The sequence below is a fragment of the Bos indicus x Bos taurus genome, chromosome 21 (genome assembly GCF_003369695.1).
Source record: "Bos indicus x Bos taurus breed Angus x Brahman F1 hybrid chromosome 21, Bos_hybrid_MaternalHap_v2.0, whole genome shotgun sequence".
NCBI lineage: Eukaryota > Metazoa > Chordata > Mammalia > Artiodactyla > Bovidae > Bos > Bos indicus x Bos taurus.
Genome location: NC_040096.1, coordinates 45,848,066 through 45,873,414, shown reverse-complemented (window position 1 = coordinate 45,873,414; position 25,349 = coordinate 45,848,066). Strand labels below are relative to the sequence as shown.

The following is a 25,349-nucleotide window of genomic DNA, read 5'->3' as shown; positions in this document are numbered from 1 at the left end:
ATTGCTAGGACAAATATCAATAACCTCAGATATGCAGATGACCACCCTTATGGCAGAAAATGAAGAATACCAAAGAGCCTCTTGATGAAAGTGAAAGAGGAGAGTGAAAAAGCTGGCTTAAAACTCAGCATTCAGAAAACTAAGATCATGGCATCCGGTCCCATCATTTCATGGCAAATAGGTGGGAAAACAGTGAGAGACTTTATTTTGGGAGACTCCAAAATCACTGCAGATGGTGACTGCAACCATGAAATTAAAAGACACTTACTTCTTGGAAGGAAAGTTATGACCAACCTAGACAGCTTATTAAAAAGCGGAGACATTACTTTGTTAACAAAGGTCCGTCTAGTCAAAGCTATGGTTTTTCCAGTAGTCATGTATGGATGTGAGAGTAGCACTATAAAGAAGGCTGAGCACCAAGGAATTGATGCTTTTGAACTGTGGTGTTGGAGAAGAGTCTTGAGAGTCCCTTGGACAGCAAGGAGATCCAGCCAGTGAGTGCATCCTAAAGGAAATCAGTCTTGAATATTCATTGGAAGGACTGATGCTGAAGCCGAAACTCCCAGTACTTTGGCCGCCTGATGCAAAGAACTGACTCATTTGAAAAGACCCTGATACAGGAAAGATTGAAGGCAGGAGGAGAAGGGGATGACAGAGGATGAGGTAGTTGGATGGCATCACCGACTCGACGGACATGAGTTTGAGTACCAGGAGTTGGCGATGGAGAGGGAGGCCTGATGTGCTGCAGTCCATGAGGTCGCAAAGAATCAAACACGACTAAGCGACTGAACTGAACAGAATCTGAATTTTATGTGTATATACCTTATGCGAGCCAATTGTGTTTACTTTCTAGTCTTTCGTTTATAGTTAGCAGCTGTGGCACTTAAATGAAAGATGGTTTGATTTAGGGATCAATCTGACTAGAGGCAGCAATTGAGGAGGTGGACTGAGGATGCCCTTAGAGAGTGGAGAGATGTTATTTTTACTTAAACCTACTTGTACTTTCAAAAATTTTAGGTACATGTATTATGTAGGATAACCTGTTTGTTTTCATATATGAAATGTGCATATCCTGATTGATAAAACACTTTTAGCATATATACATTTCTTTTAATTGTTCTGAACACAAAAATTCCCTGTGTCTCAGAAACAAACCTTATGAAGTTAATATGCACCCTGAATGAGATGGCCAGGGTTTGAATCCTGACTGTGCATCTTACTGATAGTATGACTTTTGGTAAAGGACTTAACCTCTCTGTGCATCAAGTAAAAAGAAAAAAATAATACATATTCCATTTTGGTGTTTGGGGCTTAAGTAATTAGTGTATAGTATTTAGAATAACCAACTATGATATATAGTATGTGTTTTGTAGTGAGTCGTTACTGTTACTGTATTACCAGTTTTTATTTTTAAAATGTCTTTTGTACTTCATGTACATTTTTAAAATTGTTTTACTGGTTTATTGAGATACAGTAAACTGTAATGTTTGAAAAGTACATTTTAATCACAAAATAAAATAAAATTAAAAAAAAAAAAAGAAAAGTACATTTTGATGAATTTTATTACATGTAACCCCCCCCCCAAGACCATCACAACAATCAAGATAATGAATGTATCTATCATCCCTAAAAATTCTCAGATTCCATAGTAATCCACCCTTCTGTACCTGCCTGCCACCCTTCATCATCTTGTTCCCCAGGCTACTGTTGATCTGATTTACTTTCACCGTAGTTTGCATCTTCTGTATTTTCATATAAATGGCATCATATTGTACCTCTATTTTTCTTTTATTTTTGGTCTGGCTTTTTTCTTTTTTAACCCAACATAATAATTTTAAAAATATTTATTATTGTATGTATCTACAGTTTGGTTCTTTTTATTGCTGAGTAACTTTTCAGTGTATGGATATGCTATGATTTGTTATCCAGTCATCTACTGATGGTATGGTGAATTGTTTCTAGTTTTGGGTTATTACAGATAAAACTACTATGATTATTGGTAAATAAGTCTTTGTGTGAATACAGACTTCTTTTCCCTTGGGCAAATACCTAGTAGTGGAATAGCTAGATTTTATGGTAAGGTGTATATTGACTCTTTTCCAAGTGCTTGTACCTTTTTATATTCCACTAGCTATGTTTGAAACTATAAAAGATTGCTTCATATACTCACCATCAGTTGATATGGTCAGTCTATAGTTTTAGTCATTCTAAAGTTAATGTATAGTAGTCTCTCGCTGTGGTCCACTCAGGTCCACTTTATTGTCCCCATATTTGGATATCTTCCTCAGCCTACTGGAGTTTTCACACCCTCTATTTCACAACTCTGCTCCTTCTGGCTTACTCCCCTCTACACTTCGTGGATACTTGGTAAGACTCTGAGTCCCCCCTGAACTACTGCCTCTGTTACACTCCCTCCATGGATGCCTCCTGTGGTCAGGCTCTGATTGCCTGCACTTGACTGACACTCTTTCATACCTTCCACTCTTCCCTCCCACATATGCCTGTTTTGTTTGACTTTTAGGTTGAATTATTCAGGAAGGGAGAAAGAGGAAAGAACACTATCATCTTTGTCAGTAGTAGAGCCGAGTTTTAAGTCAACTTTGACAGTTTTCCAGAGCACATTATAAGATTTTTGAAAGATAACATGTATCATTGGCCTCTTATACACAGATATTTTTCAATAAATACGATCTACACTACTACACAAGCCACTGTTGCTTGAATCTATGAATATGGAGGGCTGACCACAACATGACAGATGAATTTTTAAGTGCACGGAGGATCGGCACTTCAACCCCCAGGTTGTTCAGGGGTCAGCTGTGTATTGTATTTGCATGGCAGAATAAATATTCTATTTATATAAACATATGTACATACACAGATTTAGCTTTTTATCTTTGTGGTCTAAGTTTAGTTTATTGCTTAGGTAGCCTCTTATAAGCTTGTTTTTAACAGCTAGTATTTTTTTTTTCCTCTTTTTTTCCCTCCTAGAATGATTCTAATTTTTTGTTTATTTTTAGGTAAAAAGTTTAGAGTGGAAGAACAAAGAAAACCAAGAAAGAGGATTTTCATTTTTGTTTTCACATTTTAAGAAATATTATTTGCCTTATATTTTCCCAAACATCTGTAAGGAGAATAGTTTATATCATCCTGTACTTGGTAAGTAATCTTTGTAATTTTCTGAAATATATAATAGTAAAACATTCATCAATAGAAATTTAGCATTTATTATCTGCAGAAAACTTGCCACATTTAATTTGTATTGATTAATTGGAGATAGTATACCATGATTCATACTGAATGTCATACTGAAAGTACAATTTTATTAGTGTAGAATTTTCATTCCGAGTGAAGAGATTTATCAAAAACTTATTTCTGGGTATCACCTCTTGGAGAAGTTAGCCTACCAGGAATATTTGTGATTACAAATTAAATTTAATTCTAATGTTTGGTATCATCTTTAAACTATTTTGTAAAACTTTTTAAAGGTCCTTCAAAGGTTTGGTTTTGTATGTCTTTTTCAAATTCTATATGAATAATTATATTGTCATATATTTTGATCATATCTTGTTCCAGTATTTAGTGACTATGCCAAAATGTCTTTCGGAACCTTGAAGCTATAGCCTCAAGGACAAAGCCTGGGTTAGAAGTAGACCACTGCCATGTATAGAAGCCATTGACAGCCTGTATGTAGAACTGTCTTTTTTGCACAAAGATGTTTCTGTTTTAAGTTCTGCCAAGTTTAGACAGCTCACAAGCTTAGGCACAGTCATTAAGGCTGGTAGAAATGACTTAAATTAGAGTAGCAGACCTTTACCATTGAAAACAATATTTGCTTTAAAAATAATTTTTCTATGAAAATTCTCATACTTTGTATGATATCAAAATATGTGTCTCAGACCTAGTTAATTGAAGTGAGCTCTCATTAATTTTAAATGGCTCTGGAAATTTCTTAATATTTTTAATTATTTTTTTAGTGATATTTTTGCACATTTCATGTATCAGCTGTATATGTTTCAGTCTTCTAGATTCCCATGCTAATATCTAGCAAATTATTTTAAAATGTATTAATTCTATTTCTTAAATCAGGATATTATCACATTTTCTGAAATATTTAAAAACATAGATTTATCTAAGCATAATTCCTTTCCTATTTTGGTTTTTGTTTCAATGTGTGCAGATATCCCACAGATGAGACCAAAGCCACATTATGTCATGATCAAGAAGGATGCTGAAACCAATGAGGCAATCTATTGTACAAAGGAGCCTTTCATTAAGGCTCGTGTTATTGTCATTCGTTGGCTGGTTTCATTCTGGCTGGAGCCAAAGCCGCATACAGGACCTCATATTCCTGGGATGGAAGGTGAAGTCTTGCCCAAAAATATTCAGGTAATACACACCCAGAGCAAACTTGTTAAAGTTAAAAATGGGTTTAGGGATTTGTCCACTGATTTCAGTTCCTTAGATGCAGAACCCATTTAAAACAAATAATAACACTACATTCTTTTTATAAATGTATTTTGTAAATCCAGATTTTAATAAGCATTATAGAAACAATAGTTTTCTTAATGAAAAATGGAATTTGTAAAGTTGTAAAGTATAGAAGATAATTTCAGTCATATATAAGTCTCAGCTTATTTCTTTATTTCATGTTAATTTTACAGTTGTAAAATTAACAATTGTACAAATAAAAATATTCTGAATTGTGCAAATTCTTGCAGTTGGAAACAACTTGCAATTAAATGACCTTCATAGTTCTATTTACTTTTTATTTACTTTTTAAATATTTAGTTACTTATTTTGATTTCCCTAAGTCTTAGTTGTAGCACACGGGCTCAGTAGTTGCTCTGTAGCACATGGGATCTTAGTTACCCAACCAAGGACCAAACTCACGTTCCCTGAGTTGGGAGACAGATTCTTAACCACTGAACCACCAGGGAGGAAATCCCATTCATAGAGTACTGTTTTAAAGTCCTGTCACCGTGTCATGCCCCCTTTTTTTTCAGGAACACCGACTCTAGAAATGTGATGTAAAGTTACACAGCTATGCAGTGGAAGGACTAATATTTAAAATTCTGTATTTTTAATTAAACCATTACCCTCTTTTTTCACTTGCCCCTCCTCTCAATGTGTATTTTTTTTCCTGAAATTGTCTTTATTGCAGTGTTTTTATTTTTCCTTTTCTCATATTTCCTCATTTTAAAAATATTTTATATATGTGTGCTTTTTATACAACCTCTTTTAAGTACTTTAAAAGTTAAGTGGAGGTATAAAGTATGTTCATTAACATTCAGAAAATTTTACTTATATTCCCTCTAGCCTTTTATTTGTCTATAGCAGATTACGTGATGCGTTTTCCCCAAAACATTATGTTCTAGGTTCTCTACAAAAAGTTTTTGAATGTAGATACTCTCAAGCAGAACTGTTCTTTCAGATCCCAGAATTCAATAAACTAAACATAAGATTTTTTTTTTAGTTGGGAAGGCATATTTGAGATCATTTACATACTTAAAACCCTTTTATTTTATAGATGATAGAACTGAGACCAAAAATTGAATAATGTACCAGAAAGTATATTATCATGTTACTGTATAGTGACGTGTATAGTGCTACCTATCATACCATGGTAGTAATTTCTTTATTACTGCCTTAAGACTTTTGCTTTTTCCCTAAATTTAGCCATCATCTTCAGTCATGGTAAAAATTGTTAAGTTATTAGAATGCAGAGTTTTCTAATATATATTTTATGTTAGCTTCATTTCTACTTTTTCTGTCATTTTTTTTCTGTTCCTTTGGTTTTTTTAAGAAGTTTTTGCTTGCATAATCTTTGTTTATGATAAAATAGAGATGACTTTACACATTTAAGACAATAAATAATCCAGTTTTAAGGTATTTGTTATTGAAGATCAAGCTCACTCCATTGACATTATTCTTTTACCCAGTCTAATCGTAACTTGTTTGTGCTGCAAACACACTGAAAAACTTAATTGAGTAGATGTTTGGTGAGTATCACTATGTCACTTAGATATTGAGTTATTTCATTGCCATTTAATTATTTAGCATGGATTCTAAATGAAATTAAAATCTATTCCTAGATTTTAAACAATGCCATAAGTTACTTATAGAATGCTTTGAATTTTGTCAGTATTTGCTATTGGAAGACAAAATATTGAGTTAAAGGATGGTGATATTCTCCCCCTTTTGTTTTTATTTTAGAGAGCAGCTGCTAGTTTGGTATCCAGAGAAGAAAACAAAAATGATAATGCTGATAAAACAGATAGAAGTACAGAACCTGAACAGTCTCATTCCAACACAAGCACTCTCACGGAGCGAGAACCTAGCTCTTCTAGTCTCTGTAGTATTGATGAAGAGCATCTCACAGACATTGAAATAGTTCGCCGAGTTTTTTCTTCTAAAAGAAGTAACGTAAACTTTGTCACAGAGATATTTCGTCAGGTAAAATATCTCTCAATATTTTTAATTTGTAATATAAACTTTTGCCTTTAATATTGAATATACTGACTTTTAGCTATTTAGAATTTATTCTTCATGAAAAAAATTTTTTAAGTTCATATTTAGTTTATTTATAAAACTTACTACATTTAATCCTTGAATGTTTTCAGTTATTTTTTTAGTTTATGATAACTTTGGTTTAATAATTATCCCCCCAATATTTCTTCTGTTACCAGAATGATTTTCTTAGTGACTCACTTTATGGTTTGAAAGTTTTCTTCCTATAATTTATTAATAAGTTATAGTAAAGTTATTTATCTTTCACTCTAAAATTAATAAAAAATGATTTATGAATACAGAGTGTCTTTATCCTCCACGTGGAGGCTCGGTTTTGTCTTCTAAGGCATTCTGAAATTAAATTTGCTTAAGGCATATATTGTTTGGGGAATAAAATAAAGAAGAGGGAAGGGAAAATAATAAAAGCTATTTCACATAAAGATAGTTAAAAATTCCTAAGTGCACATTTTCAGTTACATAGAAATTTTATGGGAAAATAAACCTTTTGAAAACTAATCATTTGCTCTTAATAGCAAAGGTACTTAACTTTTACAGGTAAACATCATTGAGTTTTGTAGCTGAAGGGGATCATTCAAGTCTCACAGCAAGTAAGTGGTAGATCCTGGACTAAAAATCTGTTAGTGCTCTTTATTCTATGCTACACTGTCTTCACATGCCAGGGAGCTCTCCAGGCAAAGCAAATTTTCATCTCCTACATGTTTGTTGATATGTAAAAGAAAGCATGAGGCAGCATTAGCTTTGTCAGTTTAAGGTAAACAAACAAGTTGTAACATTTTGTCCAGCTTTGGCAGTGAGTTGCCAGCTTTAGGGTTTGGGTTGACAGAATATATGACAAGTGCGAAGGGAAAAGTATTTGACAAGTATGAGTGGACTACTTTGCTTATGGGAAAATATAAAGCTTATAGAACTATAAAGGTTTTCTAGTTCTTAAGTCAGTTTGAGTATGTTTGTTTTTGTAGGAATTTGTTCATTACATTTGTTTTTAAATGCATTCTCTTATCTTTTTAAATCTCTGGAGCATTTATATTCATGTTTTTCCTTGTCATTCCTGTTAGTATTTGTTCCTTGTTTGTTTTTTCTTGATGATTCTTACCAGAGATTTGTCAGTTTTATTAGTCTTTGCAAAGAGTGAACTTTTGGCCTTGTTGATCCTCTGTGTTTTATGTTCATTTTCTCATTTGTTAATTTTGCTCCTTGTTATTTCTTTCTACTTTTCTTGATTTTATTTGATGGTTCTTTTGCTAGCTAATTTAATTAGTCTCACATTTTTTTCATATAAGCATTTTTGAGACAGTTATTTTACCTCTTAATGCTGTTTTGGCTACAGTCTACAAACTTTGTATGTGTATTATTCACTTCTAAATGTTTTATAATTTTCATGTTAATACCTTCTTTGACCTGTGAGTTATTTAGGTGTCCATCTTCCAAACAAATAAGACTTTTCTAGTTTTCTTTTTTCTCACAGATTTCTAATGTGATTCTTTTTGGTCAGAGGATATAATTTGTGTAATTAGTATGTAGTCAGTCCTCATAAATGTCCTATGTGTTTGAAGAGAATGTATTCTTTTCTATGAAGTTCATGATTTTTAAAGTTTATTAAATCAAGCATATTATTGTGTTGGTGAACTTTTCTGTATTCTTACCTAAAATTTTTGGTCAGCTTTACCTCACAGTTATGGAGAAGGGTGTATTAAAATCTTTTGTTCTGATGGTGATTTGCTTATTTTTTTCTTTGTAGTTCCATAAATTTTCCTTTGTATATTTTGAAGCTTTATAATTAAGTACATACATATTTATAATTTTATATCTTCTTGGTGAGTTAAACTTTTTGTTTATGGACCTCTTAATCTGTAGAAATTATGTGTAGTGAAAAAGAAAACTTAATTTGCTTAAAATCTACCTATAGTAGTCTATCTACTTTTAGTACATTAATACCACTTTTTATTAGAATTATCCTCATGTATATTTTTTTAATTCTTTAATTTTAAGTTCTTTTTATTACATTTTATATGTCTTTTGTAAATATGATTAGATTTTAAAAAATCTTTGTGTTTTAATGGAATATTTATTATAATTACTGATATGTTTGGATTTATTGGTATGATCTTATTTTGTTCTTTTTATTTTTCTTATGTCTGTATTTTTTATATTCCTCTTATTTTTTACTTTCTTTTTAATTGATGTTTTTTCATTCTATATCCTCCTTCCTATCACTTGGTTTGAAAGTTTTTTCTTTTCCTTTTCCTTTAGTGATAACTATCTAAATTTTAACATACATACTTCACTTTCCAAATGTAAAGTTATTGTTTTTTTACCCTCTTCCTAATCAATACAAGGTTAACAGAACCCTATTATTCGGATTTCTCCCCAAATAATATATTGTTATTAACAAATAATTCAGTTCTATTTTGCATGTTTATATATTTAACTCCAGTATCATTATTATCTGTGTGTTCAGTTGATTTACAGTTATTTTTATTCATCACTCCTTTTGATTATGATTTCTTCCTTTTCAGGTCTTTCATTTAGAATTACTTTTCTCAGCTTGAAATTCATCATTGAGAATTTACTTTCAGTTCAGTTCAGTCGCTCAGTCGTGTCCGACTCTTTGCGACCCCATGAGTCGCAGCACGCCAGGCCTCCCTCTCCAACACCAACTCCCGGAGTTTACCCAAACTCAAGTCCATCGAGTCAGTGATGCCATCCAGCCATCTCATCCTCTGTCATCCCCTTCTCTTCCTGCCCCCAATCCCTCCGAACTTTAGGGTCTTTTCCAATGAGTCAACTCTTTGCATGAGGTGGCCAAAGTATTGGAGTTTCAGCTTCAGCATCAGTCCTTCCAATGAACACCCAGGACTGATCTCCTTTAGGATGGACTGGTTGGATCTTCTTGCAGTCCAAGGGACTCTTCAAGAGTCTTCTCCAACACCACAGTTCAAAAGCATCAATTCTTCGGCACTCAGCTTTTCTCATAGTCCAACTCTCACATCCATACATGACCCCTGGAAAAACCATAGCCTTGACTAGACGGACCTTTGTTGGCAAAGTAATGTCTCTGCTTTTGAATATGCTATTTAGGTTGGTCATAACTTTCCTTTCAAGGAGTAAGCTTAGTGGATGTCAAACACTTACAAAGTTTTGCTCTGACAATGCCTTTATTTTGCCCACATATTTTTTCCACTGCATATAAAATTCTAGATTGACAGTTATTTTCACCCAGTACATTTCAGGTACTTTCCCACTTTGCTGGTTTACCATGTTACTGTTGACATGTCAGTCAGCAGTTGAACTGTTGATACTTTATAGGTCAGTTGTCTTTCTCTGGCTTTTAATACCTTTTTTTTTTTTTTTTAAACTATTTGGCATTTTGTATTTTACTGTGCCATATTTGGGACTTCCCTGATAGCTCCTGCAATGTAGGAGACTCCAGTTCAATTCCTGAATCAGGAAAATCCACTGGAGAATGCATAGGCTACCCACTCCAGTATTCTTGGGCTTCCTATGTGGCTCAGTTGGTAAAGAATCCACCTGCAATGTGGGAGACCTGGGTTTGATCCCTCGGTTGAGAAGAGCCCCTGGAGAAGGGAAAGGCTACCCCCTCCAGTATTCTGGCCTGGAGAATACCATGGACTGTATAGTCCATGGGGTTGCAAAGAGTTGGACACCACTGAGTGACTTCCACTTTCACTTTTCACTGTTCAGGTCTAGATTTCCTTTTATTCTTCAGGGGATACTTTGGGCATACTGTATTTATGGATTAGTATAATTTTACAGTTCTGGAAAATTTCCAGCCATCATTCTCTCTTAAAATATTGTCTCTGAACTTTTTTTTTTTGCATTTCAAGATGTGTTAAACCTTCCCACTTAATACATCTACTAATCTCACATATATATATTTTCAATCTCTTTGTCTCTCCATGCTACATTCTGGATACTTTTTTTCTAATTACAACTGTTTCTGAAAGTTGGCCAGTCTGGTCAATTTTAGGTCTCTAGTTCATACCTTACTTTTTATGTATTGATCTGACTTTTTTTTTTTTTTATTATATTTATATTTTATTTTCTATTGACTGATTGATCCTCCTGATATTCCCGAAGTCTTTAAAGGTCTGAGTCTGCCATATTTTGTTTCTGAATGTTCTTCCTCGTGGTGCTATATATTCTCTTGAAATATTGTGTGATCAGAATTTTGATTCTGAACTTTTGCTACTTACAACTGTTTCTTGATTTGGTTTGTTAAAGATTGATTGTTCCAGAGAGGAGGTGCATTTACTGCGTATAGATAGATGCAAGGAAACTCTTCAATCTCACATTAAACTGAACTCCTGAAGTTTAAGCCAGGCAGATAATATGAACGTACAAGTGTAAACCTGTATTAAGGCTAGCTTTTGGTTACAGCTTTTGAGGAGATGTCTGTTATCTACTTTGCCTCTATGTATGGGCAGTTTTCCTTGCAGACTTTTAATGGGGTAGACGTTTAATGAGAACAAGGGCTCTGGAACATGCCCTAGATTATAGAACACTTCTTCCCTTCCCAGAATGTTTCTCTTGAGAATTTAGAATTCTTTAAAATCCCTTTCTAAGGTCTGAGTCTGTCCCCTGAACGTCCCTCAGATCTTTAGATAACACTTCATAACCTGTACCAATATAGCAGGTTTGGGGTCATTTTTAGAATGTAGCTTGTCACATTAAAGAGAATGAATTTATCCCGACATGTTTTCATAAAGACATAGGTATTTGGAACCTTAAGGTAGACATATTTAATGATCAAAGTCCTGGGAAACAGGGCTTGGGAAAAATAAGAAATATTCAGAAAAAAACTGTAAGTTGCACAGTACTGTATAACAAATATAGGCTACTCTAGGAGCCTGGTGGGCTGCAGTCCATGGGGTCGCTGAGGGTCGGACATGACTGAGCGATTTCACTTTCTCTTTTCATTTTCATGCACTGGAGAAGGAAATGGCAACCCACTCCAGTGTTCTTGCCTGGAGAATCCCAGGGACGGGGGAGCCTGGTGGGCTGCCGTCTCTGGGGTCGCACAGAGTTGGACACGACTGAAGCGACTTAGCAGCAGCAGTTTTAAGTGATGGGACTGGATGCCATGATCTTTATTTTTTGAATGTTGAGTTTTAAGTCAGCTTTTCACTCTCCTCTTTCACTTTCATCAAGAGACTCTTATAGGTCCCCTTTACTTTCTACCATAAGGGTAGTGTCATCTGCATATATGAGGTTATTGATGTTTCTCCCAGCAATCTTGATTCCAGCTTATGCTTCATCCAGCGGGGCATTTCACTGATGATATATATTCCTTTGGAATTCCAATTTTGGAAGTTTCCCTATCATTCTTTCTTCCTTGCCCCTATAGATCCATAAAATCCAGAGTAATTGGTTCCACTCAAAATGAAACCACTTTATTGCTACACCTAAGACCTCTCTTGAGTTTGGACCTCATGTAAGTTTTTATTTTCAAATATTTCTCCCTACTTTTTGGCTCATCAGTGCATTTAAGAAGATAAAAAATTTTTTTTAATGTATTACATATTTTTTTCAGTTGTACGATTGCTTACCCAGTATCACAGTCTTGGAAATAGAATTCCCCTTATTGGGTTTTTAATGATACTATTTATATTTTAATTTCTAGAAGTTAATAGTTGGTTGTTTTTAAATATCTGTATAGTGATTTTTTTCCAGTGGCTTATTTGTTCATATTTTCACTTTCTTAATATTAAAACATATTAAAATATTCACATTCCTTATTCCAATAATTCTAGTAACTTAGGTTTTTGCTGTTCTGGCCTTGTTTGTTGTTTGTTTATTCACCCTCATTTGTTTGTTTGGATTTTTATGTTCAGAGCTTACATTTCTTTGGAATCTTATGAAAATTACTTTAAAACCTGAGTTGAAGCATGTGTTCCTCCAGAAAAGATTTGCACTTGCTTCTCTCAGGTATGCAGGAGTCCTGTCAACCTTGGTTTGCTTTACATTACAATTCTTTGCTTATGATTCTTCTCACTTTGCAGCACTCAAAGTTAGGTGATAGCCAGCCTGCGAATATGAGTTTCCAGGGAAGACTGGTATTCCTTACTCGAAGTCAGCAGACAAGTTTCTTCACTGACTCTTCTCTGGAGTCAAGTTTTTTCTTCCTCTCCTAGCTCACCATTATTTTGAGGATGTACCCATGATTGGTTTCACGTTTATATGGTCTCTCCGGTCCACACAGAGGGCATTAAAGCAAAGCTCTGAAGGCTGTCCAAGGCAGCACCCACCTGTTGCATTGCTTACTCGCCCCTCTAGATCAATACTTTCATTTTGTTCTAGACTCAGAATATCCTTACAAGCTGAGCCATTCATTTAAAAGGTATATTATACTTTTTATGTGACAACTTTTAGGTGTTCTGTGCAAGTAGATTCTAGGGTATCTTTCTTACAATACTGCTGGGAACTGAAGTTCTCTGAGATGTTATTTTTATTGTAACAGCTGCTTTTTAAAAGTGGTTTTTAAGGCAAAACTTAAATAAAAATAGATTTTAGGATGGTGACTCCAATGAATCATTAATGTTTTGAAAGGAATCAATTTCTAAGATTAGATTGTAGTAGAAAAGCTATTTTTACTTGCTTAATACTGATGATAAGTTTGCATAACGGAGAATCTGTGTAATAATTTCTGTTTTAATTTGAAGGCTCATATGTTTCATACTGTGGTATAGACAGAAATATTTCATTAATTATTAGGTATATAGGCATATGATGATTTTTGCCCTTAGCAATCCCAGCTAGAGCACAAGTCCCTCTGTAGGTAAGTTTAGTAGAAATGTCTTATCTTTTCGTCTTTCAAATAATTTCATCCTCATAGCCATTACACTTAACTGTTTCCCTGTCTTAAGCCTTCCTGTCTTTCCTTCCCACCTCCTCTTCTTACCTGGCTACTCAACCTTTAAGATCATAGCTTAAATGTGAGTACACCAGAAAAGTCTTCATGACCACCCTCACCCATTCACCTGCCCACCCAGAAGCAGGTGTACACACACGTGTACATACACACACACACACACACACACTCTCAGTAAGGACCTCTCTTTAATGATGTTTTTGAAAACTATCCTCACCTTCATAGCATCTCTCCTGAGTTTTAGAAATTTTTTAATGTTTGTTTAATTTTGATCTTTCTTATTACCCTCCATAAATACTTATTCATCATTGTAGCCATAGTGCCTGGCAAGTGAGTTAGGTACCAAATAAATTTTGGTGAATTTGTTTAGTGAATTATCAAATTTGGTGAATTAATCAAGAAACTCAGTAACTGTTGAGTGCTGGGCACTTTGTTAGTGCTAGCTTTGGGCTAACATGTATTTCTAGAAGCCAAGTCTTGAGACAGTTTGTTACATAGGTGATAATTTTTTTTATGGCCAGTTTAATGATTGTGAGTTCTGGCTCAGATGAGGGTATCTATAATGTTATGTGTCTTTAAAAGAAAGGTACAACTGTAAAGCGTAAATGCCCAGATTATTTGAAATGATAAAATTATTCTCCATATCCCTTCAGTTCAGTATAGAATAGGCATAATAACACTATTTTATAAATAAACCCATTCTTTGTGCTGTATGTTGTTAGTACTTCTGAGGAGCCACAGGTACTTTGATGTGAGGTAAATAAAACACATAAAGAGTTTAGCCTTTAAAAGCACCATAGATTTATTTATATGTAATTTAAAAATACATAAATGGGGGGCTGCTGCTGCTGCTAAGTCGCTTCAATCGTGTCCAACTCTGTGCGACCCCAGAGACGGCAGCCCACCAGGCTCCCCCGTCCCTGGGATTCTCCAGGCAAGAACACTGGAGTGGGTTGCCATTTCCTTCTCCAATGCTTGAAAGTGAAAAGTCAAAGTGAAGTCGCTCAGTCATGTCCGACTCTTAGCGACCCCATGGACTGCAGCCTACCAGGCTCCTCCATCCATGGAATTTTCCAGGCAAGAGTACTGGAGTGGGTTGCCATTGCCTTCTCCATAAATGGGGGGCAGTGGGTGGCAAAGTATAACCTGGGGCTCCTGAGAAATCCCCAGAACCTTTTGAGGTTCATAAGGTCAAAACCTTTTTCACTCTTGCTGTCTCACAAGTGTACAGTGAAATTTTCCCCGGGATACCTGGCATACGATATTGTATCAGATTTAATATGGAAGCAAGCAGATAAGAGAATCCAACTGTCTTCTATTAAGCTAAACATTAACGAGATTTACAAAAAAGTAAATAATTCTACTCTTCTTTTTATTTGGAAAATGAATCATTCATGTTAACATACATTAGATTAAGTATTCTGAGACAAAATGTGAACCTCTTTGTCTCTAAGGAGATTTTTCTCTAACCTTTTTGTCTCTAAGGAGACAAAAAATTCCCAGGTCTGCTAAATGCTCACTGTATTAATTAAATTTTAAAGAATGTGTTTGTCACAATCTGGGTTGGTTAATAATGGAAGCCCATTAAAAAAAGTAATCAGAGACTAACATGTTTGTTAGCATTTTTTCACCAAAGAAGAGAGCCTTAGCTACCAGTAAATCAGATCCCACTGGCGAAGCCACTTATTAGAAAACTGTGTACCAGGTTGCCTTAAGCTGATACCATTAAATATTTTACTTATTTTTTATCTCTTGTTTTGATTTTTTTTCTCCCTGTAGTTTTCTGGTTCTGATGTAGTTTTATGGTCATAAAATCATAAAAGTGGAGATGACCTCGTAGGTCTACCTGTAGAGAGAAAATTGGCTGAGTATTGATTCACATATTCTTGCCTATAATGACAGATTCCCTTATTATCAATTAATACTTGTATCTGATTGTGAGTGGTACTTCTTTGTAGAAAGATTAAGGTGCCAATATATGGATTTGACTTCCCTGGTGGCTCAGACGGTACAGCGTCTCCCTACAGTGTGGGAGACCTGGGTTCAGTCCATGGGTCAGGAAGATCTTCTGGAGAAGGAAATGGTAACCTACTCCAGTATTCTTGCCTGGAAAACCCCATGGACGGAGGAGCCTGGTAGGCTATATACAGTCCATGGGGTCGCAAAGAGTCAGACACGACTGAGCAACTTCACTCACTCATATGGATTTGAATGTTCTGGTCTGAGACAGCTATTTTTCATTGTAAATGTATAAAATGACCCTCTAGTTTTTATGCATCAGATTTTTAGCCATGACTAAGATCAGTCTTTCCTCAAGATCCTTTAGTGTGTAGGCAAAATCAGTATGGTGGCCTATAAGGACAAATGTGATATGTATTCACTCTTGTCTTTAATAGATACATCCAGCCACTTGGAATATAGTGTGATAATTTTTGCAATAATGAAAATCGTAGCTCTGGGTCTAATATTTTTAAAATTAATAAGCTTTATTTTTATAGAGCAGTGTTAGGTTTAAGGGCTTCCCTGGTGTCTCAGATGGTAAAGAGTCTGCCTGCAATGCAGGAGACCTGGGTTCGATCCCTGGATCGGAAAGATCCCCTGGAGAAGGAAATGGCAACCCACTCCAGTATTTTTGTATGGAAAATCCCATGGACCGAGGAGCCTGGTCACCTACAAGGGTCGGACACGACTGAGTGACTTCTCTCTTTAGGTTCAAAACAAAAATGAGCAGAAAATACAGAGACTTCTCATGCTAATTTTTAAGTAAATTTTTCAGTATTTGAGAATAGAACTTTTAGAGATTGAGCTTTCTTTTTTCTTCTAGTATTTTTAAGGAAATCTGAACTGTTGCTTCAGTTGTAAAATAGTCTTAGAGCAGGCAGTGATGTTCAAAATTATGCCATTGACCATTAAACTGTCAGAACATGAGAATGAGAATTTGGGAATGGGTTTGTTAGATGGAGGAAAGTAGCAAGTAATGCAGTTTTCTAGGGAATCAATAGCAATAAATAAAAGGATTACCAAACAACATGAAACACCCTATTGATATTACACATGAACTTTTCATCATTATTTTCTTGGCTAGTTTCAGTCAGATAAAGTAGTCTTTTGACCCCATAATTGTTATTAAATATTCATAGATAATTCTAGAGTAGAAAGTATCATGTTTTAGGTAAAGGTTTTGTGATTTTTACAGCTGAAATTCATAGATAATCATTATGAAACAAATACAAAAGAAAATCAAGTAAGTTGAATACCAATTTTATTTGTTAAAATACAATAAAATGTTAACACATAAACACAAATATTATAAGGGAAGGACTTTGAGTAGTGAGACTGAGTGCTTTTCTTCCTTTATAAGTATGAATTGTATAAAAGGGTTTTTTTTTTTCCTCTGATGATTTTTTGTGTTAAGGAAAATGTTATCTTTAAACTTAAGATAATACTGAAAGGAAAGGATAATTGTAAGGTATTCCTTTAAACTGTCTAAATATTTTTGCCATATTGTTTAGCTTGTAAAATTTTAAGTGTGTAAAATGACAGAAGAAAACTCTTACCTTTTTAAACAATATGTTGTGAAAAGCTAAGTTGCCTTGTTACATACTGTTTTTATTGCTTTTTAGAGTCATTTTTTAAAATTAAAATCTTTTTATCAAAATTTATTTTAATCTACAAAAATGTGATTTATTATGAAAAGTTGTATTTACATTAAACTTATAGGAGCACAATTACAGGGAATATGTTCATTCAGAAATAGCACTATTGAAATAAATCTTTGCTCCTACGGTTGGAAATCCATATCTACCTACCAAAAGTATTTGTCTTAATGTATTTACAGATTATTTGGAAACAAAAGGGTTTTTCTGACAATGAGTTGTTTTACTTTAGCTCTTTAAGAATCATTTATATCTCACATTTTATTGATAGAAATGTATATTTTAGTAGTTTGCAGTAAAGTAAAAGGTGTCATTATATTCTCTTTTTTTCACTAGGCATTTTTATTACCAATTTGCGAAGCAGCAGCTATGAGAAAAGTGGTAAAAGTATATCAAGAATGGATCCAGCAAGAGGAGAAACCTTTGTTCATGCAAGAGCCTGAAGAAATTGTGATCTCTTCTTCAGACCTTCCATGCATTGACAATGTCACAGAGCATGATATTTCAATGGAAGAAGGAGAAAAAAGAGAAGAGGTAAAATAAGACTTATGTGTTTTAGTACCTAAGTGTAATACATAAGGTTTTCACAGAAGTGTGATGATATGGGATAGATGGGAAGATAAAGATACTTTTCAGTATACAGTTGATCCTTGAATAACGTGAGTTTAAACTGTGTGGGTCCATTTATATGAGGATCTATTTCGATAGTAAATATTACAGTACCACATAATCCATTGAGAGCCAACGATAAGTTATATGCAGATGTTTGCTGCTCAAAGGGTTGGTGCCCTACACCCAGTGTTGTTCAACAGTCAATTGTATTTCACAGTTTAGATAATATGTTATCTCAGTACTCTATCCCAAAGCTCTTTGATGTCACAACTTTAAAAGAGCTTGTATTCTGATTCTTTCAGTCATTGTCTAGATCAAAATTGGATACTATTACAAAAGGTATAATATTTTAAATTGTGGTGGGAATTCCCTGGTGGTCCAGTGGTTAGGACGTGGTGCTTTCACTGCTGGGGCCCAGATTCATCTTTGGTTGGGTAAGAAAGATCCTGCAAGCTGCACATCCCAGTCAAAACAAAACAGTGAGACTAAATCAAAATGGATGCTGTAGTACATACACTGAAAATACTTTTATTTGGCTGTAGCTAAGAGTTGGTGGTTGAGAGTGATAAGAAATGTGAGATAGACAAGAACTAGACCCTGTTTAATAACTTGTATGCTGTCATGATGGACTTTGATTACATTCTGGACACTGGAAAGATTCATAAATATTCATAAATAGAAAAATGGCATGGATAGTTACAAATCTCAGAAGGCTCATACCAAGCTTAGAGTGGAAGATAGCTAGCGTCCTTGTCTGGAGGCAAGAACACTAGCTAGGAAGTACCAGAAGGAGATAATAGGCACCTGATAGAGGACAGTGGCAGTTGCAATGGAAATATAAGGGAGAAGACAGATTTATGAGCTCCTTTGATGGTGAAATCAAGTTTTGATGACTAATTATATGTGAGGAATGAGAAGGTGTCCCAAGCTTTTTCTTTTGCAACCAAGTTAGTTGCCATTCACACATGAACAGGAGTGAAAATAAGTGCAAGTATGGTGATTATGTCCAAGGAGGCTATATTCGGATTGGTAGAAATGAGGAGAGCATGCTTGTATAAATTTACTTTTAAGTGTCTTGAATTGTGGGTCATTCAGGAAGAACTGTTCAGAAGATACCTGATGGAGAAGTATGGAGCTTAAGAGAACAGTGTAGACTAGACCATGATATATTGTATTGGCTACTTGGACAAAGCTGAGTTACAATACTGCTTCTGGTAATGAAACAATAGTTTGATTAGACTAAATCTCCCATATATTAAAATTGTAAGTTCTAGGCAGAATACTAAAAAAAAAAATAAAAAAAAAAATGAAGATACTGGATACTATTGAATGACCAGAAGCAGAAAGAAATTAGAAACTGAAAAAAAAAAAGAACAACATTGAGTGAAATTTCTGTTTAACTGAGGGAACTCCTTAATCAGCAGGACTTTTGACAGCTAACACTGGCAGAAAGCTGCAGTATAAATGGTTTGAAGTGTCTGTATTCATCTATCTTTGGATAACAGGAATTTTATTTTTCTTAAGTAGGATAAATAGAAGCTATTTCCTTTTATTTAAGTCATTTGGATTCTGGCATTTCCTTTAGAAGAGGATTTATCTTTTACAAAGCTATAAATAATACGATCCCATTCTTTTCAAGATTTATTTATTTACTTATTTGGCTGCACTGGGACTTTCTCTAGTGGCAAGTCAGGGCAGGGGCTACTCTTTGTTGTGGTGTGCAGGCTTCTCATTTCAGCAGCTTCTTGTTGCAGAGCACAGACTCTAGGCATACTGGCTCAGCAGTTATGGCTTGTGGGCTCAGAAATTGTGGTGCACAGGCTTAGTTGCTCTGCGTCATGTGGGATCATCCCAGACCAGGGATGGAACCTGTGTCCCCTGCACTGGCAGGCAGATTCTTAACCACTGCACCACCAGGGAAGCCAAAACAGTCTCATTTTGAATGTGTAAGTGTAAGATGGGAGGTTTATACATTAGATAGGTAGAAAAATGTCTCCGTATCTGAAATAACACAATTTCTGACTGGTCCTGATGGGTGATTTTTTTTTTCCTTATATTTTTGTCAATGAGAATTTTTTTTTTTTTTGAGAACTTTTTTTTTTACAGTGTACATATATGTTACTTTTGTAGTCAAATAGGATATCTTCTATTTTGAGATGTTTAACAGAGGGACCTAGTACTTTCCAGTTTACTTCTTGAACTTACTGACTTGTCACAGCATTCTTAATTGATAAAGTATTAACTTGATATTTTGCTTCAGGAAAATGACACCAATGTTGCTGATCATGTTCGAAATTCCACTTGGCCTAAAAATGGCACCTACCAAGATCTTCTTCATAATGCTTCTGAAGAAGCCATAGAACAAAACATACGAGCTGGTGCCCAGGCAGTTTTGCAGGTAGATCACTTTTTGTTTATTTTTATAAAATGAAATAAAAATCATTAACTATTTCAAATACATATTTCAATATTTCAGTGTAATTTTTTAAATACAATGAACCCACCACACACATTTATCAATTACTGTTATATCCTATTAATGTTGTTTTTTCCTTAACCTTCATATCATAATGTGTATTGATAAACATTGCATTTTTTTTCCATACAGTTTTAAAATTTTTATAAATTGTGTCATGGTATACTGTCATCAGCAACTTTTTACATTATCCATTATGTTTTTGAGATTTCTTATTGATATATAGCCATAGTTAATTCATTTAAAACTTCTTTGTGGTATTATAATTTATGATTATTTTGCATTTTCTTAATTTTTTGTTGATGGTTTTTGTATGTATGTGTTGATGGTTTTTTAAGTTGGTATTTTAAGATGGTTTCCAGTTTATCAATATTCAGATAATGCTGCATTGAACATTCTTATACATGTATTTTTGGGTACGTGTTGGACAATTTCCCTAGGATATATATGTATAAGTGGAATTGCTGGGTTGGAGCATTTGTATGTTATCAGTTTTACTTAACTATTAATTGCCAAATTGTTCTTCAGCATGATTATATTTTACATTCCCTTAGTAATGCTTATAAGTTCTTATTTCCTTGTCTCTTCCTCATAGCTTATATTGTCAGATTTTAATTTTTGCTGCTCCTGTGTATATGAAATGTTATTCTTTTTAGTTTGTGTTTCCCTGTTTTAATTTACTTTTCCTTTATCACTACCGAGTATCTTTTCTTATGTATGGCCTATTAATGTTTTTCCATTATCCTTTTGGATTTTTTTTTTGTTACTGATTTTTAGTTCGTTGTATTTATTCATATTTTAAATCTTACTGTTCTTGTCAAGGCCACATGTGACTTCTCCATTGTTAAATCACATGGAGTTTTTCAGTCCTAATTTTACCAGATTTGTCAGCATTTTACAGAGTAGATCATTCCTCTCTGTTAAAACCATTCTTCAGATGGCCTTCAGATATCATCAGATCAGATCAGATCAGTCGCTCAGTTGTGTCCGACTCTTTGCGACCCCATGAATCGCAGCACACCAGGCCTCCCTGTCCATCACCAACTCCCGGAGTTCACTCAGACTCAGGTCCATCGAGTCAGTGATGCCATCCAGCCATCTCATCCTCTGTCATCCCCTTCTCCTCCTGCCCCCAATCCCTCCTAGCATCAGGGTCTTTTCCAATGAGTCAACTCTTCGCATGAGGTGCCCAATATCATACCCTCCTGTTTTTCTATTTTCTCCTAACTCACTGGCTACTTCTTAGGTTTTTGTTTTCTTTTCTTTTTTTTTTTTTTACTGATTTTTCAAAATGTTTCCGAACTTTCATGTTGAAGTACCCAGGAACCAGTTCTTGGCTCTCTTTTCTATGTAAACTTATTGATGTCTTACTGATCTTATCCATTCTTAGGGCTTTAAGTGTCATCTCTACACTGCAACTTAGACTTTTTATTTCTAGTCTGAGACTTATTATCTGAATTCTTAAGAGTCCTGAACTCAAATATTCAAATGCCAAGTTGGCATCTTCACTTGACTATCTAATAGACATCTTAAATTTGACATATCTAAAACTTGACTTATCTTGTTCAACAAACATGGTCTTCCTGCAGTTTTTCTCATTTCATTTGATGGCAGCTCTTGTTTTCCAGTTGCTCAGGCCATCTTATTTCCTGTGTTGCTTTTATACCCTATATCTAATTTGACAACAAATCCTGTCAACTTTCAGAATCTATTTAGAATCTGACTACTGTTCGGCACTACACTACTTCTTTTGTTCAGGCCTCAATAATCTTTCATCGGGAATATTGCAATAAATTTCTAATTACTATTCTTGCTTCTGGTCTTGCACCTGCCATCACCCTGGTATATTCTCAACCCAATAGCCAGAGGGATCCCATAAATCAGATCATGTCATTTTTCTGTTCCAAAGCCTCTGTTGACTTTTCATTATCAGTTTTCCCAGTGATCTATCAAGCCTTTACATCATTGCTTCTCAAAGTATGTGGTCCACAGACTAGTGCCAGCCCACAGGTACTTACAAAATTGAGAGTGAAAGTTTAGAAACTTAAGTCATTTAATATCCCTTGATTCTGATGAGAAGTTTGGGTTTGTATTTTGCATGTCTTTTTCTCATTTCCTTTATCCTATTCATTTTTTTAAACTGTATTTTACAATAAGATTGGTCTGCAAAAGACTCGGGGGAAAACCCTGTACCTCACCATTGGCAGTATAAGAAACTCTGCTTCATGTGCTCTGGCTGTTTCTCAACGCACCTCCCACTGCTTTTCCCCTTCCTCACTTCACTCTATACTTGGTAGTCCTCACGTATGCTAGGCCAGCTCTCACCTCAGGTCATTTAAACTTGCTTTTCCTTTTCTTAGGAACATTTTTCTTCCAGGTTGCTACATAGTTGACCTTTGTCTTTTCTGTTTTAAGTCATCCTTATTTATATTCATTTTCTGCTCCCTATCAGTTCCTTTGCTTACTGGGTTCCACGGGACAGTGAGATGATAGTGAGGAATCCTTGTCTTGTTCTTGACTTTTGGCATTACTTCCATATATTCAGGTTCAGGCAGAACTTTTCAAGTTCAATTGCTGTTAAAATATTTGCTGTAGTTCCTGATAAATACTCTTTTTCAGATTTAAGAAATTTTACCTTTTTTCTTAGTGTGCTAAATTTTAAAAAAATGAATAAGTGCTAAGTGCTTTTCTTGATGCAATGTGATGATTCTACCTTTTCACATTTTAATCTGTTGATCAGATCAGATCAGTTGCTCAGTCGTGTCCGACTCTTTGCGACCCCGTGAATCGCAGCACGCCAGGCCTTCCTGTCCATCACCAACTCCCAGAGTTCACTCAGACTCACGTCCATCGAGTCAGTGATGCCATCCAGCCATCTCATCCTCTGTCATCCCCCTCTCCTCTTGCCCCCAACCCCTCCCAGTTGACTCCAGTGAGTCAACTCTTCGCATGAGGTGGCCAAAGTACTGGAGTTTCAGCTTTAGCATCATTCCTTCCAAAGAAATCCCAGGGCTGATCTCCTTCAGAATGGACTGGTTGGGTCTCCTTGCAGTCCAAGGGACTCTCAAGAGTCTTCTCCACCACCACAGTTCAAAAGCATCAATTCTTCGGCGCTCAGTCTTCTTCACAGTCCAACTCTCAAATCCATACATGACCACAGGATAAACCATAGCCTTGACTAGACGAACCTTTGTTGGCAAAGTAATGTCTCTGCTTTTGAACATGCTATCTAGGTTGGTCATAACTTTCCTTCCAAGGAGTAAGCGTCTTTTAATTTCATGGCTGCAGTCACCATCTGCAGTGATTTTGGAGCCCCCAAAAATAAAGTCTGACACTGTTTCCACTGTTTCCCCATCTATTTCCCATGAAGTGATGGGAGCGGATGCCATGATCTTAGTTTTCTGAATGTTGAGCTTTAAGCCAACTTTTTATAGGGTACATTATATTATTAAATTTTGCTGATGTCAAGGCATTCTTATATTTCTGAGGTAAATATTCCTTGGTCATAAAGTATTATATTTTGCTTGAGTTGAATTGCTATTTTTTGAAGATTCTCGTCTGTGTGTTCTGAAGTACCTCTTACTTTTGTTATATAGTCCTTATCTGGTTTTGATAACTGGGTTATAGTTTTATAAAAATAAATTTGGTAGTGTTTTTTTTTCTTTTTTTGTTTCTGAAACATTTTATGTACAATAGGGATCATTTTTGGGAAAAATTGGACAAAACTCTGCCTGTAAAGCAGCGTAGGCCTGGTGTTTAGGGATGGATCAGGGATACCTTGATTAGCAGTTCACTGTCTTTGTATTGTACCTCTTTTCTACTGTTTCTTGAGTCAGTTTTGGCAGTTTATGTTTTATCTACAAAATACCCATTTTATTAAATTTTCAGTTTTACTGGCATAAAGTTATTCACTAAACTATCATTTTAAAATTCTCCACTGGGTATGTAAGTACATTCTTATTTTATTTCTAATGTTATTTGTGCCTCTCTTTTGCAAGTCAGTGTTGGTAGACCTACAGAGTCAGCTCTTTCCACAATTTTAAAGTTAGCTTAAGTGTTCTTTGCTCACATGATTTTACAACTATCTTTTGTTACAGAGTTCATCCAGGGAATTTAAATCAGAATTGTGGGTATGGAAGATGTAATGTTCTTGGTTCACAATAAATGTAATGTTCTATTCCTCCAAAGTGTTTTGAGAACCTTTGCACATACCTGTCACTAATATAACAACTTTGTCCTCTATAACAAAGTATAATTAATGATATTATAATAAATTTAATTAAAGATACATATTGATAGATCCTGATTAGTAGTACTGTAATATGCAGTCTGTTATTAACAAAACAGATATGCATACATAATCAATAAACATGAAAAAAGAAAATAGATGATTTTGAACACCTCATTCAGAAAGTTCACCTTGTTTGAGGTATCTATCATCTTGATTGAGGTATCTATCCTCTTTTATCCTAAACTGTTTTTATTCTTTCCATTTTATGACAGTAATAAGGTTATTTTGTTAAAGACTCACTTTTAAAAATTGCTGTTTTTCACTTGGTTTATTTTCTTTCAATACCTGCTAGTAATTGTATATTTGTCTAGATAAACATAAAAATAGATTGAATGAATTTTAATTTCCCATATCAAGCTGGTGGTAGAAGCAGGATTAGAATTAACCTATAGTCTAATGCTTTTAAGTTTGTTGTAGATCACCTAGCATCTTGAATTTTTTCCCTTTAAATTTTGTAACAAACAGCTTATGATTTGTTTTACTTTAGGTGTTTATTATAAACTCTTCAAACATATTTCTTCTTGAACCTGCAAATGAGATAAAAAGTCTTCTGGATGAGCACACAGATATGTGTAAACGAATTCTTAACATTTATCGGTTCATGGTTGTGCAAGTATCAATGGACAAAAAGACTTGGTAAAAAAATGCTTTTTTTTTTTTTTTTTAAAGTGTATATGCACATAGTAATTTCTAGAGGAATAGTGTCTGAATAGGGCTTGTAACAATATTGTACAGGCTTCCATTATTAATGAATGACTGTAATATTTTAGGTAATAATCATGATGGCAACAATGTTCTCCTTCACTTTATCTCAAACATCTTTGATCAGACTTTACAAGATCCCTTTGTTTATCTTTCTAAAGTGGGCATTGATGGCCTTCCCCAAGAATGAAT

General features: G+C 34.7%; 1 protein-coding gene across 9 annotated transcripts in view; it reads left to right on the top strand.

The window, feature by feature from the left end:
* The window catches only part of RALGAPA1 (Ral GTPase activating protein catalytic alpha subunit 1), a 211,631-nt gene that overhangs the window by 56,586 nt on the left and 129,696 nt on the right, over positions 1-25,349 (top strand). For 8 of the 9 annotated variants that reach the window (XM_027521477.1, XM_027521472.1, XM_027521476.1 and 5 more), the window contains exons 8-13: positions 3,021-3,159; positions 4,181-4,389; positions 6,217-6,456; positions 17,413-17,610; positions 19,949-20,086; positions 24,943-25,091. In XM_027521477.1, the coding sequence (XP_027377278.1) occupies positions 3,021-3,159; positions 4,181-4,389; positions 6,217-6,456; positions 17,413-17,610; positions 19,949-20,086; positions 24,943-25,091 (1,073 nt within the window). Of the gene's footprint in view, positions 1-3,020; positions 3,160-4,180; positions 4,390-6,216; positions 6,457-7,062; positions 7,119-17,412; positions 17,611-19,948; positions 20,087-24,942; positions 25,092-25,349 lie in introns of those variants that run through there. The other variant, XM_027521475.1, reaches the window with a different exon arrangement.